Source organism: Amphimedon queenslandica, unplaced genomic scaffold, assembly GCF_000090795.2.
Source record: "Amphimedon queenslandica unplaced genomic scaffold, v1.1 AMPQUscaffold_13515, whole genome shotgun sequence".
NCBI lineage: Eukaryota > Metazoa > Porifera > Demospongiae > Haplosclerida > Niphatidae > Amphimedon > Amphimedon queenslandica.
The window spans coordinates 127117-145034 of NW_003546249.1; the positions used below are offsets into that span (position 1 = coordinate 127117).

At 36.4% G+C, this 17918-nt stretch overlaps 1 protein-coding gene and 1 pseudogene across 1 annotated transcript; one reads left to right on the forward strand and one right to left on the reverse strand.

Annotated features, from left to right (window-relative positions):
• The first annotated feature begins 7984 nt into the window (after window positions 1–7984).
• LOC105314412 (prothymosin alpha-like) lies at window positions 7985–8732 on the forward strand. The gene is made up of 2 exons (XM_011408575.1): window positions 7985–8060; window positions 8395–8732. The coding sequence occupies exons 1-2, from the start codon at window positions 7985–7987 to the stop codon at window positions 8730–8732; spliced, it is 414 nt and encodes a 137-aa protein (XP_011406877.1).
• Window positions 8733–13812: 5080 nt separating this feature from the next.
• On the reverse strand, window positions 13813–14740 carry LOC109584967 (uncharacterized protein K02A2.6-like; annotated as a pseudogene).
• Window positions 14741–17918: the final 3178 nt, after the last annotated feature.

Here is a 17918-nt window from a genome sequence, read left to right on the forward strand (position 1 = left end):
TTCTCTATCAAAACTCACCAATTTTGTCATGAATCACCCTGTGTAGCTAACAGACATTGATTAACCAGAAATGAAAGTTAATTGCAAGTGCACATGAAATTGGTGTATTTTAACCTAACCTTGGCCTTTAAGCTTCGTGCTTTAGCTAATGCTTTTACTGGCCTTGAAGGCCAGAAAATGAGAACAATTACCCAAATTTAAGCCTGCTTGCAAGTAGCTTTCATTCTTGCTGAAACATTACCTGTTAGCTATACATGGTGGTTCATGACAAAGCTTGTGAATTTTGATGCAGAAACCAAGAGTTCTAACCTTAAAGATACCCAGCCACGCCTCAAATGAGTGGGCAATAAGGCTTGGTAAGGCTACCTTTAGCTCTGTATCTCGTTCATTTTGAGCAGATTTTTAGTAAATTTTTTTACACAATATTATCTAGACCTATGCTAAGCAATTAAGTAATTGTAGCAGCAATAGTATAGTTTTTTAACCACTTAAAAATTGAGGAATAAGATTTACAGTCTTTTAATAAAATATTATCTTTATGATAGTGTAAAGCTATCTGTGGTAAAATTGACCAATTTTTTGTTGCAAAAGAAGAGTTTTAGCATGATTTTAGCTCCTGACAACTCAGCCTCTCCCTATTAAGTGGGTGTATACATATACATACCTTGGTAGTGCACGTGCAATAGCGGAATGTACACGTGCAATCATTGCTCCTGTAACCAGAGATACTATGTCTGCTGTAACAAAAATAATTCTTGTGAATCCAGTCCTGTCTTGAGTCCTTACAAGATTCCTCGCTACTATCTTCCGTCTGCTTCTGCTATATGGCTAGTAGTCAACAAGGAGTAGTCGTTTTCTTCAAGGACGACAAAGAATACGACTTAGATGCTAGTGTGGTTACTACAGAAACTTTAGAGAATATATTTAGAGTTAGTTGGGAATTTATATAATTCTGGGTCTTGGTTTGGGGTGTAGCTATTTATAATTTTGTTATTATTGCTATTATACTCTGCTTTTACAATAATTTTTTTGATTAGGCCAGGCCACTCCCAAGGCTGGCATATTAGCCTGTTATACAATTAAAAATAAAATGAAATTGAACCCATGTGTGATCATTGTACGTGTTGCAAAATTGTTTTATTTCTATTGCACAAAAGTGTTCAAAATAAGCAATTTTGAAGTTTTGAGCATTTAAACATAAGAAAATTTCAGTTAATCTTAATGGAAAAATGGTGTGAATGATAATACTGTTTTTAGACCAGGTTTCAGAGGCAGACTTACAATGATCTTGAGCATGACAATAGACTTTAGTCTTACACAATAGATTGTGCGACCAAGGTGAACCAACCCTATATTATTAGTATTTTGTATAATGTTGAAATTAGTATTTACTAGAAATTTTTTTCAATGTCAATTTCTGCATTGGGCCATGTCTATAGAGTTTACTCCTTCTACATCCTATCATTTTGGGAGAGGACTAAGCCAACAAATTACCGTTTCTACATCTCAGTCTAGAAGTATGCCACCAGTGTTTTGCCCTGTTAGTAAGAGCTCACACAATGCTCGTGTAATACTTGCTAATATGGAGAAAAGTCTAATGGCAAAGTTCACTTCAAAGAAATAGCTCAAACATTTGTTCCTATTGTGGAAAAAAAGGTAAATGTCTTTTATATTCTCCAGGAAATTAGGAAGGAATGGAATGATTATGATAATCTTCAGTTAGTCACCAATGATGGGTTGCCTTTAACTGACAATGAAGGAACCAGAGGTAAATTATATTACTTTATATTCAAGTCATTGATATTATTTTTGTCAGGTATGAAATTCTGGAAAAATGGAAGCAGGAAAATTTTTGCTGTTCATGTTGATGCTGCTATCACTCAAGATAATCATAAAAACGGAAGAGATCATCTGAATGTTTTGATTCGAGTCATGAAAGTCTAGTGGAAGTTAAAGAGGATATTAGCATCATAAAAGAGAATATTGCTGACATTTTAAGTGTTACATCTTTTCAGAAGATACCAGTTGCACTACGAGTTCTCATTGATGCCTTCAAATGTAAAATTTGTGCCAAAGTCAGTAATCCTCCCATTGTTGTTATGAAGTGCTGCAAGGTGATTATGGGGTGTTCAAGTTGTAGTGAAGCATGGTTTCATTGAGAAAAGGCCTTAACTAAATGTTGCCCACGGTGTAGAGCTGAAAGAGGGGTATGGAGAGGTATTGACTCTACGTGGAGTAGATCAGCTACTAGCAACACTGAGGCATTTGTGGGAGCCCGACGATAATGATGCAGAATCTCTGCAAGACTGAGCTGGAGCCCACTCAGCCCAGACTTTGCAATTTCATTTAAAAACTCTTTGCATTTAATCACTATAATAATCACTTTGAGTTTATATACCTTTTCCATTGTCAGTTTTGCTCTAGTATAGTATCAGAGTGTGGTTATTATCCGTGCCACACCTAGTCTTGGGCTCAGCTAGCTACAACAGCTAGCTTAGTAAACAATGAGTCAGGTCTGACATGTAAAGTTTAGTTCTGGACAAGCTGGTTGCTGTGGGAGCATACAGTGTCTTTGGTGGGAGGTTGGAAGTGGAATCGTGGCAATGTGTAATAGTCTGGTCAAATTTTGGAATCAGATGATATTGGTGAGGTAATTAAGTGTTATTGATGGGTTATCATCTTGTGGTAATATCATTAGAAGGGTAAACAACTGCCCAGACCACATTCATTACACTAATTCAGGTGAAACTCAGGCCTTGTTACCACAACTGAACTGTTGATCTGTACTTGCCAAATGAAGCCTTCTACTAATTTTGGAATGCCAGCCTCCACTGAACAGTTGATAGAATGCTTGGATGGAAATGGGATATCTCAGGGATGAATTGATGAGATCAGTTGTGGCATTTTAATGGGCCGCCTGGAGCCTGATCACTGATGGGATATATATAGATCGTCTAATAACAGGAGTTTAGACAGGCACATTCATATGTATTATTAATTTTATTATTCACCAATTTTTATTGCAATATTAAGTTTAAAATACTCCTATATACTCCGTAGACTGACCTGTCACTGCTGTCAGCCATTCATTGATCAAAGCCAATGGAGTGAATGGACCAGTGACCGCAAGGTCTAATACTCTAATTAACGCGCACCTCTGAGTTGGATGTCAAGAAATGGCGCCGGATCATTGGGTGGAAAATGCAGGCATATTTTCACTTCGTAAAAATATAGGACACTAGATAGTTGGGGGTGCAAGATCTTTCTTGCTCTCATTTTTATCTGAAAATTTACTGGCTGTACTGCAGGAGCACCTTATGTCAGTGCAGGGCATATCGCTATCATTAAAGAACCGCCATTTTTATCTACTTGGCACTTCAAGCCTAGGTGCGCGTTAATTAGACCTTGTGGTTAAGTGCCAATCAGTGGTTTAGTCAGCGTCATGGTGGAACTGGAGCAGCACGAAATGTTTATTTGAGACAAGGTTGCTGTGGCATGGTCACATTTCAGAAGAAGTGATTTCCTCAGATCTCAGTATCCAGGTACATATTATATCAGTTTGTTGATAATTGCTGGAATACATAGAAAGAAGAGGCTACATCAAAGAAGTGTGAGACAATTTTGTAGCAATATGAAGATATATAAAACTTCAAGACTTTCTTTCTCTAGCTTGAAGATGTAGTATTTGATGCTGTTAATCAAGTAAGTAGCTAAATGTGATGACAGTGTTTGCTTGACGGGAAATACTGTACTGCCGGGGGCCTGGGGCAGCAAATAATTGATGATGGCTGCTGATACGTATAGCCCACCAGTATTTCCAGCAATAATTACATGTAATTTTAGTCATTGATTATTACAAGTGTGACCACATGGGGGTAGACAAAATTTTAAGGATAAATGTAACTTAGTTTACTAGAGGAATAGGGGTCGACAGTATTGTATAGATTATACAAAAAATTTTACTGTATCAGTATTCAAATTTTGGATTAAACATGAATGCTGATGTCACTGTCTTATATAGACTACATTGAATTGAATTGAATTACGGATTTACACCTCATGAGGTGGCATGATATTAATTTTAAAAAATTTTTTATTATACATATACATGAAGGTTGGACCCACATATGGCAGAAAAACTATGACAGGGCTTTTGGCTTCTAAAGGAATTAGGGTCAGTCAAGTTCGAGTTGGACAGTCATTAAAAGCTGTCGGCCCATTGTATCACTTGGCCAGGTGCTGTTCCACTTCAAGAAAATTTAATCCAGCTGTGTACACAGCTAGTAATTTTGGCCACAAGTTGCATATAGATCAGAATGAGAAGATATGCATGTATGGAGTGACTCATGTTGCTGCTTTTGATGGCTATAGTGGGATGATAGTTGGTTTCGTTGTAATGGCAGTAAAGAACAATATCTTGAGTTATGAGCACTTATTTAGGTAGATATGCGTGTATTAGAATATGCTATTTTTAACTTCTATAGGAGATTGTTGTTTGATTATGGCATGTGGGATCAACTCAGAGTTGATAAAGGACGTGAATGGTTTTTGATATTATTTATACAAGAAAAGTTGTGTAACTTACGTGGCAACACTTCAGTTCCACCATATTTGCAATCTTCATCACAAATGGTTTGTGTATATACATTTATAACCATACTGTTATTAGTTTAGATAGAATCATGCTATTAAAAGAATATGGCTGGAAGTCAATAGAAGGGTAAATTATCCTGTGAAGAAAGCTTTAAATGAAATGCTGGAGATTGAACACAAAAATCTAGATGATGCTAGTCAGAAGTATTGAGTTTCATAGTACTCACTTCAGGTGGCCTCTGTAGGTTCATCAATGGTTGTTGCTGCATGGAACTGTCACCCAATACCTGGTATGAATGTTTTTATGAGAATGAGATTTCAGTTTGCTTTATAGGTAAGAAAGGAATACCTACTCAAAGAATGCTGGAGAAAAACTATGTATCTAAACTGAATGATTTAAAAGTTGTTCCTTCTGTTGATGATGCCGTAACACAATATGAAGATAATGGTGGTAATTTAACCATATGGAGTCAGTTTGGAATAGATCCACTGTCTTCCAATGCCACATTGCTCTCTGAAAGGCAATGACTGTTTAGCGCCAAGTATCCAGATTTTTCTAGCATCTTTTATTCATTGGTTAATGATGATGCAGTCAAAGTAAATGAAGGGAGGGTCTTAAAATAAAAACTTATAGGCTAGTCCCGGTGGGCTCAGTAACCAGACCATTTCCAGCCTACAGTCACTGTGTAGAGTTAAGGAGTGTTTAATGGACATCAGCGTTAGAGATGTACCTAGCCATAGCACTTGGATTGTCCCTATTCACAACATAGAGGAAATGAAATTACTATTAGCTTAGAGCAACGCTGACCGCGCCTATTTTCAGGCGGGACAGAACTGTCCCTCATAGTATTAGGAGGCTAGGCCTGTTGCAAATCCAAGATCTAAATTTACCAAACTTTGAGAAGTCGATCACGGACCAGGTCCTTGATTTCTGATTATCACGTTTTCTTGTGGCTGGAATATACACGGATCGAAAAATGTTTTTGTGTATAGAAGCCAGTTTCCTTTGATATTAGCTTTTGCTGTTACCATACACAAATGCCAGGGAAAGTCACTAGATAATACAATCATTGATCTGTCTGACAATGTCTTTAGCACAGGGATGGCTAATGTTGCTCTATCACGAGTAATAACACTGTCTGGTGTCCATTTGACATGTTTCAACTCCAAATCATTGATGGTTTCCTCTTGTAGCATAAAAGAAATAAAAAGGTTGAGACAGTTGTACAGGCCAGACCTCCCACAATATGCCAATCCTACAGATTGTGGCAGTAGAAAGTGTACACTTACTGGAACTATTGATGAGCCACAAGCAAAAAATCAAAAAAATGCCACCACCAAAGGTGACTCATCATAAAAGTAGGCCATCACACAGTAAGATTAATGATAAAGCTAATTGCCCCAAAAAGCCACCTGCTATTATTACTACTATTAATAATAATGACGATAGTGATGACTGTGTGATGACGGGAATGAGTACAAGAGCTAGTAATTTAAAATACCATCCCCCCAATGCTGCTACTCAAAAAGTATGGTGTAATGCCCTAAGCTTGGGATTTGTTAAATCATATAGACCAAAGTTGGGTAGCCCAACCACAGAATTTACTGTATCCAAAGGATGTACCTGGTGATAGTAATTGTTTATTTAATGCTCTGTCTCATGCCATTACATGTTCTTACATTCAGCAAAATTTCATCAGATCGGCCATTATTAGGCACATGTCTACAATGGAACATCAGCTACGTAGTTGGCTGGCTCCCAATAATTCAGTGAAAGAGTATATTGCTGGAGAAGGTATGGATGAGAATTATACTAGGGAGGGAGATGTCACAATGGCTGTTTTACTGAATGTACACATATTCTCCCATAATGAGTTGGGGAACGAATGGGTACATTATTTACCACTTACACGTAATGCTGATCCTAATGCACCAGCAATATAGTTAACCCTTATTAACTTGAACCATTATTGTGTAGTTATATCAATAGCAGATAAAAGAATTTCCAATACTAATAACAGTGGTGATGAAAATGCATGTGATGATGACAAAAAAAAGAAAATAAAAAGAGCAAAAAGAATGATAATTAGTGAGACAGCATAATATTCATTGCCGTAGCTTATAACAAATAATTTTAAGAGACAGTGTCGTAATGGCCATAAATTTGTATTGGCCATAGATTAAAATATTTAAAGAGCAGTGTCATACTGGCCATAGCTTTTAATGACTATTAATTTAATGAGACAGTGTCATATTGGCCATAATTAATCACAGTAAGACAGTGTCATAATGGCCATAACAATTAATGATATTACATGACTAATGAACTAGACAATGTCATATTGGCCATAACAATTATTAATGATTATACATGATTAATGAACTGGACTCTGTCATGTTGACCATTATAATCTATGACAAAGTGTGATTGTTGAGACACTGTAAAACATATCTCAAGACATTGTTTATTGACACCGCTGTATGGCCATCTTTTTCTCCTAATTACATTTGAATTGCTTTACATTTCATACTGTTTTAGTTACAGCACTGTTTAATATCAAACTGGAAGTGACTAGTGCTTTGTGGACAATATCAACAATACAAGGAAAGTTGATGTTAGGGTGGATCTTATGGTTTTTATTACTGATCCAATATTACTGACAGATAGCTATATGTGCTGTATTGTAAATTACATGATTATATTTTTTTTCCTATAGTATGACCATGTATCAACTTGAGAAACATTGCACAAGCACATGGAACAAGCAGAGGACTAAATATTATTTGTTTTGTATATGTGACCATAATTGACAAAAGGGCCCTTATGGCGGATTTTAAAATTGATCTTAATAATGGCAAATATCAACCTGTGAGTGCTTTGTTAGACAATCATGGTTTCTAAAAGTTTCATGGTAACTTTTTGCATCCTGTGGAGTAATTTTATGATAAATGGGGCTCAGGAAGTTGGATTTCTTAGGCTAGAAAGACAAATTTCACTACCCGCCATAAGGTACCTTTTGTCAGTTATGGTCACATATACTACAGTGAGAATGGTTAATATTCCTTTCAATCTTCAATAATAATTAATCTATTGATTCATTTAGGGAGTCAGGTTACTAGCTGGGCTTGCGCATTATGTTTTATCAACTTTAACCACCAGAAAAAATGCGTTCTGTAGTCAAAAAAGTGTAAATGAAAATGATCTAAAGAGGAGAAAAGTTGTCTTGTAAACTGTAAGGATCACTTGTATTGCTGACCAATCAGATGCTAGTTGCATATGCAACTAGCATTGCATTTGTCTGGTATACAAATAATCCGATTTTGTAGCATAAAAAGAGACACCAAAATACTAGTAAGATTTCACAGTTCAAACCAAGCCAAAGTTATAGTGATGTCGGACCAAGACAAGGCAGCAGTGCTAGCTAATGCTGGCTACAGTCCAGAAGATTTGAAGGAGATTGTGCCGAGTATGAGGAACAACAGCAAGGCAAGACGGCTCCTGGGCCCACTTTTGCTTGGATGGTCCTCACACTGGTACACAATCATTGCAGGACCAGACCAGTCAGGTGACGAAGCTTATTGCTGCACAAAACAATGCAGCAAGAAAAAGTAGAAGAGGAGAATTAAAAAGAATAAGAACAACAAGAAAAACAACAACAAGGACAACAACAGCAACAAGATGCCGAGCGGCAAAGGGAAGTTGATGCCAGCGGGCCTCCTACTAGTAGACAGGGTTGAGGACGTAGAGGACAAGGAAGAGGAGGACAGAACTGGAGGAATAGCAAGCAGATTACAAAGCAGCGTTGGACAAGGAAGCAGTGAAGAACAAGGAAGCGGCGGAGGACAAAGAAGCAGCAGAGGACACGGAAGCGGTGGAGAACAAGGAAGCAGTGGAGAGCAAGGAACTGGAGGACAATAAAACCGTGGAGAGCGAGGAAGAGGAGGACAAGGAAGAGGAGGGCGAGGACGAGGAAGGCAACGACGAGGAAGAGGATGGCGAGGATAAGGAGGGTGACGACGAGGAAGAGGACGAGGAAGCAGAGGGCAAAGAAGAGGACATTAAACTGGGGTCATGGCCACAGCAGCAAATGTTACTGCAGCAGCAGGAGGCCTCACCACCCATGCTACTAATAATGTGAACTTAAAATTAAGACTGAACTACACTACAGAGATTATTATCATTGAAAACAAAGGCAACACTATAATAATAATTATTATTATCATTATTACAATGAAATTAGAATTTTAAAAATACATGAAGTCCAAATTACTTTTGCATACAGCCAACATGATACACTGAAAAAAAAGACAATTAAGTTCATACAGAATTTATAAAATACTGAGGATTTAGCAATCTGCAACTACCATCAACAAGAGTAATATTAAAATATAAAAAATTAATACAAACAATTTATTACAAAAATTAAAAAAAAAGATTGAGTACCATTCACTCTGTATCAATTTATCAAAAAAGGAATGGCAACAAGAACTAGTAGGATTCCAAGCAAGAGATTATTCCAAACGTCTGATTATACCCATACGAAACAAAATATGAAATCAAAATCCTACTCCGCGACGCTAATTCTTCTCTACGTTATATGGTGGTTTGTATTTCCTTACATTATTATCACATTAAAAGTAGAATGTAGAGTAGAATTAGCGTCGCGGGAGTAGGATTTTGATTTCGTATTTTCTTTCGTATGGGTATAGTCAGTCATTTGGAATAATCTGTCATTTGGAATTCTACTACTTCTTGTTTCCATTACTTTTTTGATAAATAATTATTGATACAGAGTGAATCCTACTCAATCTTTGTTTCAATTTTTGTAATAGCACTTAGTTTTAATTGTTTTTTGGATCACTAGGTATTATTGCTGATCTGACAATTGAATAATACTTTATACGAATCAACAAATCGACTACAGAAGCAATATTAATTTAATTTTTATTCTGGCGTCAACTTGCAGGCAACTTGACTTAATTTATATAGAAAGAGTTTACTATAGAAAAATTAGATAATTTAAATTTATAAGAAGGATTTTTGGCCATTTTCTAGGAAAGCACATTGAGAAGCAGGTGTCTTTTAACTTTTTCAATAAGACAATAATCTGAGCAATGTCATTCATCCACTTTTTGTTTCTTGTAATTGTTGCCAGTAATGCACCAGCTGATTGTGCAGTTTTGTTACAGTAAATACAATTTTTGACTTTGTTTTTAATGCCATTACTTTCATAAAAACTAGAGCAGAAGGACGCTGAAGCTATGCAAAACCTTATTCGGGCAATGATAGTTTCAACTTTCTGAATACTATGGATATACATAAAGAAAATGTAGTTTTCATCTTTTTATCACAAATGGAGTATCTTTTGCAGCAGTCAGTCATTAGTGTTGTCATGACTACTTCTGTCACATATCCATTTTAAAATGAAGAGGTTCCTCCTTGCATATGCTTAGTTCAAATCCATTCATGTTGCATGAGATGTCCAACAATAGTTTACTATAGAAAATTAGTATCCCAGGGGGCTGAGTGGCTAGTATCACGTAATTTTATTTGACGACACATAATTTGTTCTTTTGTAATATATATAGTCAGCAATTATTCAAATGAAAGTATTCCAGAAATGTTGTAATTATCAGTCATAATTGCTGATGTGAAAATAATTTTATTGAATGACAAATCTACTACAACAGCATAATTGAATTAATTTTGCCTCTGATCTTTTCCAGTTTCCACGGGTGCTGTTGATTCTCTAATGGCCAAATAATAGTGTATACAGTTGAGCAGGGATAATCATGCTACTACCTTTGTGTAGAGGAGTCAGGAGGACACTAAAATGATGGCATCTTACCATTCTCACATCTTACTTGTTGGTTCCAGAATAATTTTTGAAAATCAATCTCTTTGTATGCATCGATAACCTTAGCCTGCACACTTTTGTGCTTATGTAATTCTTTGCAGGTGGCGTATGAAAATCCATTAGTGTATATGGCTATAGCCGCAGCATCATTTACCTCCACTGTAGTGACAACAACTGGGAACTGTTCTTACCATTTGTACGGAAGGTATGAGATGTTATGGCCTACAAGATAGAGTTAGAGCAAATAAAAGGGGTGACAACAAGCAAGTAGCTACTTTTATGCTGGAACATACCCTGAGAGGACCCAATAGGAGAAGTTTTATTATTGGAAAGAGTGTCCACAATCAGAGGATAGAGAGGCTGTGGAGGGACGTGTCTTAACAGTGTACTGTACTTTTCCGTCAGGTCTTCTATCTTATGGAACAAGCACAGCTCTTCTTAGTAGATGATGATACTCATTTACTTTGTTGCCATTCGAGTTCTTCAATGTTGTAGATTACTTTGATGCAATAGTTTGCAGGATCTTTCACCATTTTACGAATGCATAATGCTTTTCTTTCATTTTTAGTAATTTGCAGAATCATGAATCCTTCCTATGAACCAAATGATATTTATTTAAATGGTTCCTGTAGATAGTTGTTTCCATGTTGCATTTCTTATTCACATTTGTGATTAATTTTGTCATGCCTTTACTCATTTTGTCTCTTTTCAGTTGTAATTATCAGTCCTTACTGCTGACGTGAAGATAAATCCACGTTTTATTTTTAACGACAAAATACATCATAACAGCATGATTGATTATATTTTCTTTAGTACTAAAAATTCTTTTCACATGTGCTGATGATGCAAATTAAAGAATTGCCATGGTTTAGCGAGGATAATTATGGCGCCTAGCTTTTCCAATATTTCGTTGCTCTGACAATGATTTTTGAATTCGATTGTCTATATTACTTTGATGGCCATGAGAATTAATCAATTGTTATGTTTAGAAAAAACGATTTTTGACTACAATATACTTTAGAAAGTCTTTTTGAGAAGTGTCCATATTAATATTTTGTCTTCATTACTTTTGCATCCCTTGTGTCAATACGGCTCTTACGCATTTCACCAATGCTTGGAGCAATCACTGAGAGTAAATGTGATATAGTTGACTTATGACTACTTTTCTTACTTATTTGTCAGTAGTACGTAATCACTCCTTTTGTCAGTCTAAACCTATTGGCATGCTTTGTTGTCGATTGGTGTTATAAAGGCTTTACACGGCAAGAGACAAGATCTTGCTTTCTTTCAGAATCTTCAAAAACTTGTTACAGGTATTTTGTCTACCTTAATTTTCATTTGTGACTGCTCCTAAATCATTTGATTGTTCCAACAAACTATGAATCACTAACTGGGGACTAAATAAGATAAGTGTTTTCTGTCTTTCTTTGAATTACAAAAATGTGAAAAAAATATTAAAAGATTTTCTGCAACTGGCTCTTTTTATGTGACATTAAATTTACCTTTTATATTTTTATGTTCATTGTACTAAAACAGCATAATTGATTCAATTTTGTCTGTGATATCAAAAATCCTTTGATGATGCATCAATGGCTAAATAAATCAATAGTTGCTAAAGTTTAGCAAGGATAATCATTGCTGCTACCTCTGTGTACATGAGGATAACAAAATTTTCCCACTTGCTAATCTTATTTACTTCAGTTCTAAATGAGGATCTCTCAGTTATCATTCAACTCATCACCCACCCAAAGTATTGTCATTAAAAGCAGAGACTCACCAAGGTTTTGACTGCATTTAATAAACATTGTACAATGTTTACAAAGTTAATGGAACTTGCTCTTTTTATGTGAAATTAAAACAAAGTTGTACACCCAACTGTATATTAAATACAACAGCATTATTGATTTAACTTTCATTCTGGGTTCAACTGGCAGGCAGCTTGACTTCATATAGTATAAAAGAATTAGGAGCCCATGGAAAGTGCGAAAGATCATGCAAATCTCACTAGATGTTATTTGTCACATTAATTAATGGTTGTATGTAATGGCTGAGTACAACTGGATTTGTAATGCTCTTCATGGGGAGCAAGTGTTTTTTCTTGTATCACATTGATGGAAATCAGTCACAATTGACTTTCATAATGATCATTGCATTTTTCTTGAATTTAATACAGCTTCATGAAATGTCTTTGCTTGTGATGATGCCACCGCTCTGGATTAAAGAATTATTTCCCTGATGCTAAAATACTTTTCACAGGTACATTGATGCATCAATGCCCAAATAAATAGTGACTCTGTTTAGCAAGCATAGTCACTGCTGCTATCTTCATGTACATGAGGATAATGAAATTTGCAAACATGTAATTCTTCAATTAGTTCAGTCTATCCCTCTTTCATCATAAAAACTCTGTCTGCACAGAGTACTTCTGTCCTCCAAATCAGAGACTTGTTTTGAATTAAACAAACAAATCTAATATAACAGCATAAGTGATTTAGTTTTTATTGTTTTCAGACTGTTCTTCAAATTCAACCATTCCAAAATAGTACATGTAATGTATTTTTTTTTTACATCTGTCCTTGTTAACGATAAGAGTCACACAAAACTGAAAGATTAAACAATACACACTAACCATACATAACTAACAAAAATAGTTAAATATTATATAACTAATGTCAATAACTGCACATGCATAGTACAAAAGTTCACCACACTTCCTCTTCTCTTAAAAATATCTGTCGGGCGGTCTATGAACTCTTGTAGGGTATTAACAGCCAACCATACCATCATTAGCTGTAGAGTTACTCTAATCATTACAATTTGCGCATGATGGAGGTATAATTTCTAATTCAGACTCAACACTGGCTTTCACTGACTCTTCCATATTACTCGGCTTACCATTTGCAACCTCTCCTTTTGTGGCTGAGTCAGCGCCTTTATCCTTTGTTCATGTAACATTCTCCTGTACCTCTTCCTTCCTTCTAATCTGATCAATGTGACAACGTTGTAGGCTACCAACATTAATTTGAACTAGAAAGGAATCTAAGCCATAACACTCTATAACAGTACCAGGGACCCAATGATAGTAATTATCCTTAAGAATTCTAACCATGACTAAATCACCAGCACTGAATTCCCATTTTTGAGAGTGACGCTCATGATTCTTTTGAGACAGCAATTGGTTTGCAACAGCAGTAGCAATATCAGGCTTCACCAAATCGAGACAAGTCTTGAGGCACCTTTTAAGGAACAGCTCCACTGGAGGTACCCCACAAACAGCATGAGCAGTTGTGCGATAATTCAGCAGAAAACTTGCCAGACTGTGCTGGGGTGATTGATTGCCTGAACGAGAGGAGATTATACTTCATTTCAATGTCTGAACAAATCATTCTGCTAATCCATTGCTAGCAGGATGGTAAGGGGCAGTTAAAATATGTTCAATCCCATTTTGCTTGTGGAACATTGCAATTTCTCTTGCTGTGAATTGTGGCCCATTATCTGAGACAAGTTGGTGTGGCAGGCCATAGTGCAAAAACAAATCCCTTAACATTTCAATGGTATGCTCTATTGTGGTACTACTCATGGAAAATACCTCAGGCCATTGAGAATGAGCATCAATTACCACCAGATATGTCTGCCATACAATGGGCCCGCAAAATTGATGTGGATCCTGCTCCAGGGTTTTTATGGCCATAGCCATGGGTTTAAGGGTGATTGACGTGGAAGAGATTGAACCGATTGGCAGACAATACATGAATTTACAATTCTTTTCATTTTAGAGTCAATTCCAGGCCACCAATAATAATACCAAGATGATCAGAGTGTAACTCTTCCAATATTAGCTTTTGGTAACTAGGTGATACATACACCACAGTGAACACTCACCTTGCATAAAGAGTTCATATCATATTGCTTCAGTTCCTGAGGTACAGTTTTAGGCCAGCCTTTCATTGTGAACTCAGCCACCTGCAACAAAACCACATCCTTTGAAGTAGCTCCAGCAATTTCTCTCGCTGTAACAGGCAGTGATTGTATTTGACCTAAATTTAAAACAGCATCGTAATCAATATAGTCAGTTTCTGCCTTTGTTAGAGGTAGTCTACACAAAACATCACCATTGGCATGTTTCTGAGTGGCTTGTACTGAATGTGATATTATAAGCAGATAATATTATTGCCAATGCTGCAAACGAGCAGCAGCTAAAGTAGGAATGCTCTTCCTAGGGCAAAAATACTAGTAAGAGGCTGATGGTCTAGTACACTGTACTTGAAACTCCTGACAATAGTGTCCATTGCTTGTTGGAAAATTGCAGGGGCCGATGCCACTTCGAAAGGAAGGCATGTATATTGAAAGAGACCTTTATGATTGTTAATAGTAAGTAATTCTGTACCTTCTTGATCCAGTTTCATTTGGTGGTATGCCTGTTACAAATAAAACTTGGAGAATCGTTGGCCTTCTGATAGTGTAGCAAAGACATCCTTTAATCTTTGCAAATGGTACTTATTGACATTGAAAACAGGACTTTACATACTATATCCCAACTGAGTTAGACACCAGCTGCTTGGAATTTGAAAAATGTAGGCATATGTCACTGATGACGTCTTATAATTATATTCATAGAAGCATGGCCAACATTTTACAGCTGCAGGGTTGGCCTGTATTTCACTCTTAAATTGGTTTTGTTTATTCTGACAACAGCTGCTCGAGTCAGCAAGTCTTCATAAAGGCAATCATTAGCAAAAGATCTTGCTCTGTTAGCTTTACAGAAGAAGAATTATCAGTTTGGGAAATCGACCACATGTTCTTATGTAAAGTCTGATGTAGGTAAATTGTCATAATATGTCATTTTGGTATACCATTGGGTTTATAGGGAGGACCCATTTCTCAGGGTTCCCAAGGGCTCAGAAACTCAAGACCTGAGATCCAATGATGGCACTGGGCGACAAAGAACCAGTGAAAGTTTCATCCTTATCCCACATCCCTATAAAAAGTCATTCCAGTTTTTCTTGGGTCAAATTCAGTTGGGATATAGTGTAGTCCCTACATACTTTGATTTTCCCCTCTTTCTTGGGTACTGCTACATTGGGACTAGCTCACTTACTGTGCGTAACTTTAAGTATCATTGCAGCTTTCAAGCTGTGAAGTTCCAGTTCAATGCTATCCTTTATTGCAAAAGGTACAGGCCTTGGTCTATAAAACTTTGGTTTTGCATTCTGTTCCATCTCCAGTGTAGCTGTATTATTCTTCATGGTACCTAGCTTGTTGGAATATATCGAGGAATATGTTTCAAATAGAGCTTCCAATCTCCCTTGAGTCGACACCTGTTTAACTGTGTTCCAATTAAACTGAATTTTCATCATCTAGTCCCTTCTAATCAGGCTAGGCCCTCTCCCTTCAATGATGAACAATGGAACAGTGGCATTTTGGTTCTCATATTGTACCTGTGCCTGCATTTACCCTAGTACTTTTAACGGCTTCATAGTATATGTCCTCAAGACTAACTGTGATGAACGTTACTCAACCAATGTAAATACTGTCTGAACGTCTCTTCTGAAATAAGCAATATGGAGGCTGCTGTGTCGAATTCAATGCGAATAATAATCCCATTTACTTCGACATCGAAAAGAATGGGTGGAGCTGATGACTCTGTCACTCGAAATAGAGGCAGTTTCTCATTGGACCCTTCAATTAATTCATTTACCCACTTTGCTGATGCAGCCGATCCTTTTCTTGAAGTACCTTTGTCACGATGGACAGTTGATGTGTGTCCCTTCTTGTTGCATGTATGGCACATAGCCTCTGCAATAGATAGCTACATGATTAGACTTGCCACAATAAATGCAATGGTCTCGCTGTTGATGATTCACGGCCGTGCCATAACTATACCATCTAAAATTCATTTACTTCATGTTAACTTCAGCCGCCTCCAACTGTAGGGCCTTTTTAACAGCAGTAATAAACTTCAACGTTTTCTCCATCAGCAATATCTTCTGAATGCTTTCATTACATTGGCCACAGACAAACAATCTCGTAAAGCATCATCTAAGTGCGCACCAAACTGACATTTACTTGCTAACCTCCTCAACTCTGCCACAAAATCAGGAAGAAGCTTTCCTTCTGGTCCCTCTTAAAGCAAGGTTTGGGCTCAAAATGAGAGAGCAAATCTTCCTTGAGTTCCGCCAATGTCTAGTCCTTCCGTTTGTCTGTAGCAAGGATATGGTCTAATATGGCATATGTTTTGGCTCCAATAACTGTGACGAACATTTATCAGCTGTTACTCCATTAGCAATGAAGTACAACTCCAATCACTCGAAGTAAGAAGAAAACTTCTCAGTTTGCGAATGACACTGTAATTTTTTCAACAACAGACATCTTAACGCAACAAACTGTAAACTAGCAAGTCAAAATCCACCTTTTCGCCAATTGAAATGTATTTTATTATTTGGATGTGTTCTTGTTAACCAAAAGTCCCACAACCGAAAGATGACATATTACACACTAACCATACATAACTAATAATAATAGTTAAATATTGTATAACTAATGTCAATAACTGCACATACTTAGTACATAAGTTCACCTTAGTAAAAGTCGTAAATTGTCTTGAAAAATATTAAATTATAAGTATCCTTATGTTATTGAAGGTGACGTTATTGTTTATTGTCATTACTTTTTAAAATTTCTTCTCTGGAGCTACTTCTTTACCTCTCTAAGCTTCACCAGGACTTAGTTTCAGTTGTACTACGGTGTATCGCAAGAACAGATTGTGTTGTTGGACTACACTATGTCTGGATGTTTCCTCTAAAATGAAATACTAACATGCTGGCTATCCCTTTAGATGTGTGATAAAGTTTAAAGTTGCCTTATAAGATACAGAAACACTTTAACTTTACAATACTTACACACTGCTTTAAAGATTTTTACAGGAGCATTAGGACTTTCAGCATTCAGTAGGTGTAAAACAATCAAAAGCAGATTTTGCCTCATGAATAGAGAATAACACCTAGACTATTTAGTTATTCGTATTATATCTTTCATCTGGTGATGTAAGGTATGACTAGCTGCAATTACATTTACGGTCCATGGTTTAAACCATGTAAGAATTACAATGGTACAATCATGTAATTGTAAATGTAATTAAGTCAAAAATTTTAAGTTGCAGTTGACCCAGATTATTTAGGATATTGTCAAAGAAGAATTGATGAATACTATGATGAAGAGAAACAATTCCCTGGCAGCAAGAATATAAAGAAATGCAGCAGAGTCTCCTCTAAACTGATACAGGTTTCATCATTGTGTAAATTATTTGCAATTTTTATATTCTTTTAGGTGGAGTTTGTAGGCAATGAGGGTCTTGAGGGTCTGAATATGACAGAGTTAATCTCTTTACTACAATGTGCAGTTGTGCCCACATACTAATGTTAATGAGAAGGGTTCAATACATTAATGAGAAGCAACTCTGTTGCTCTA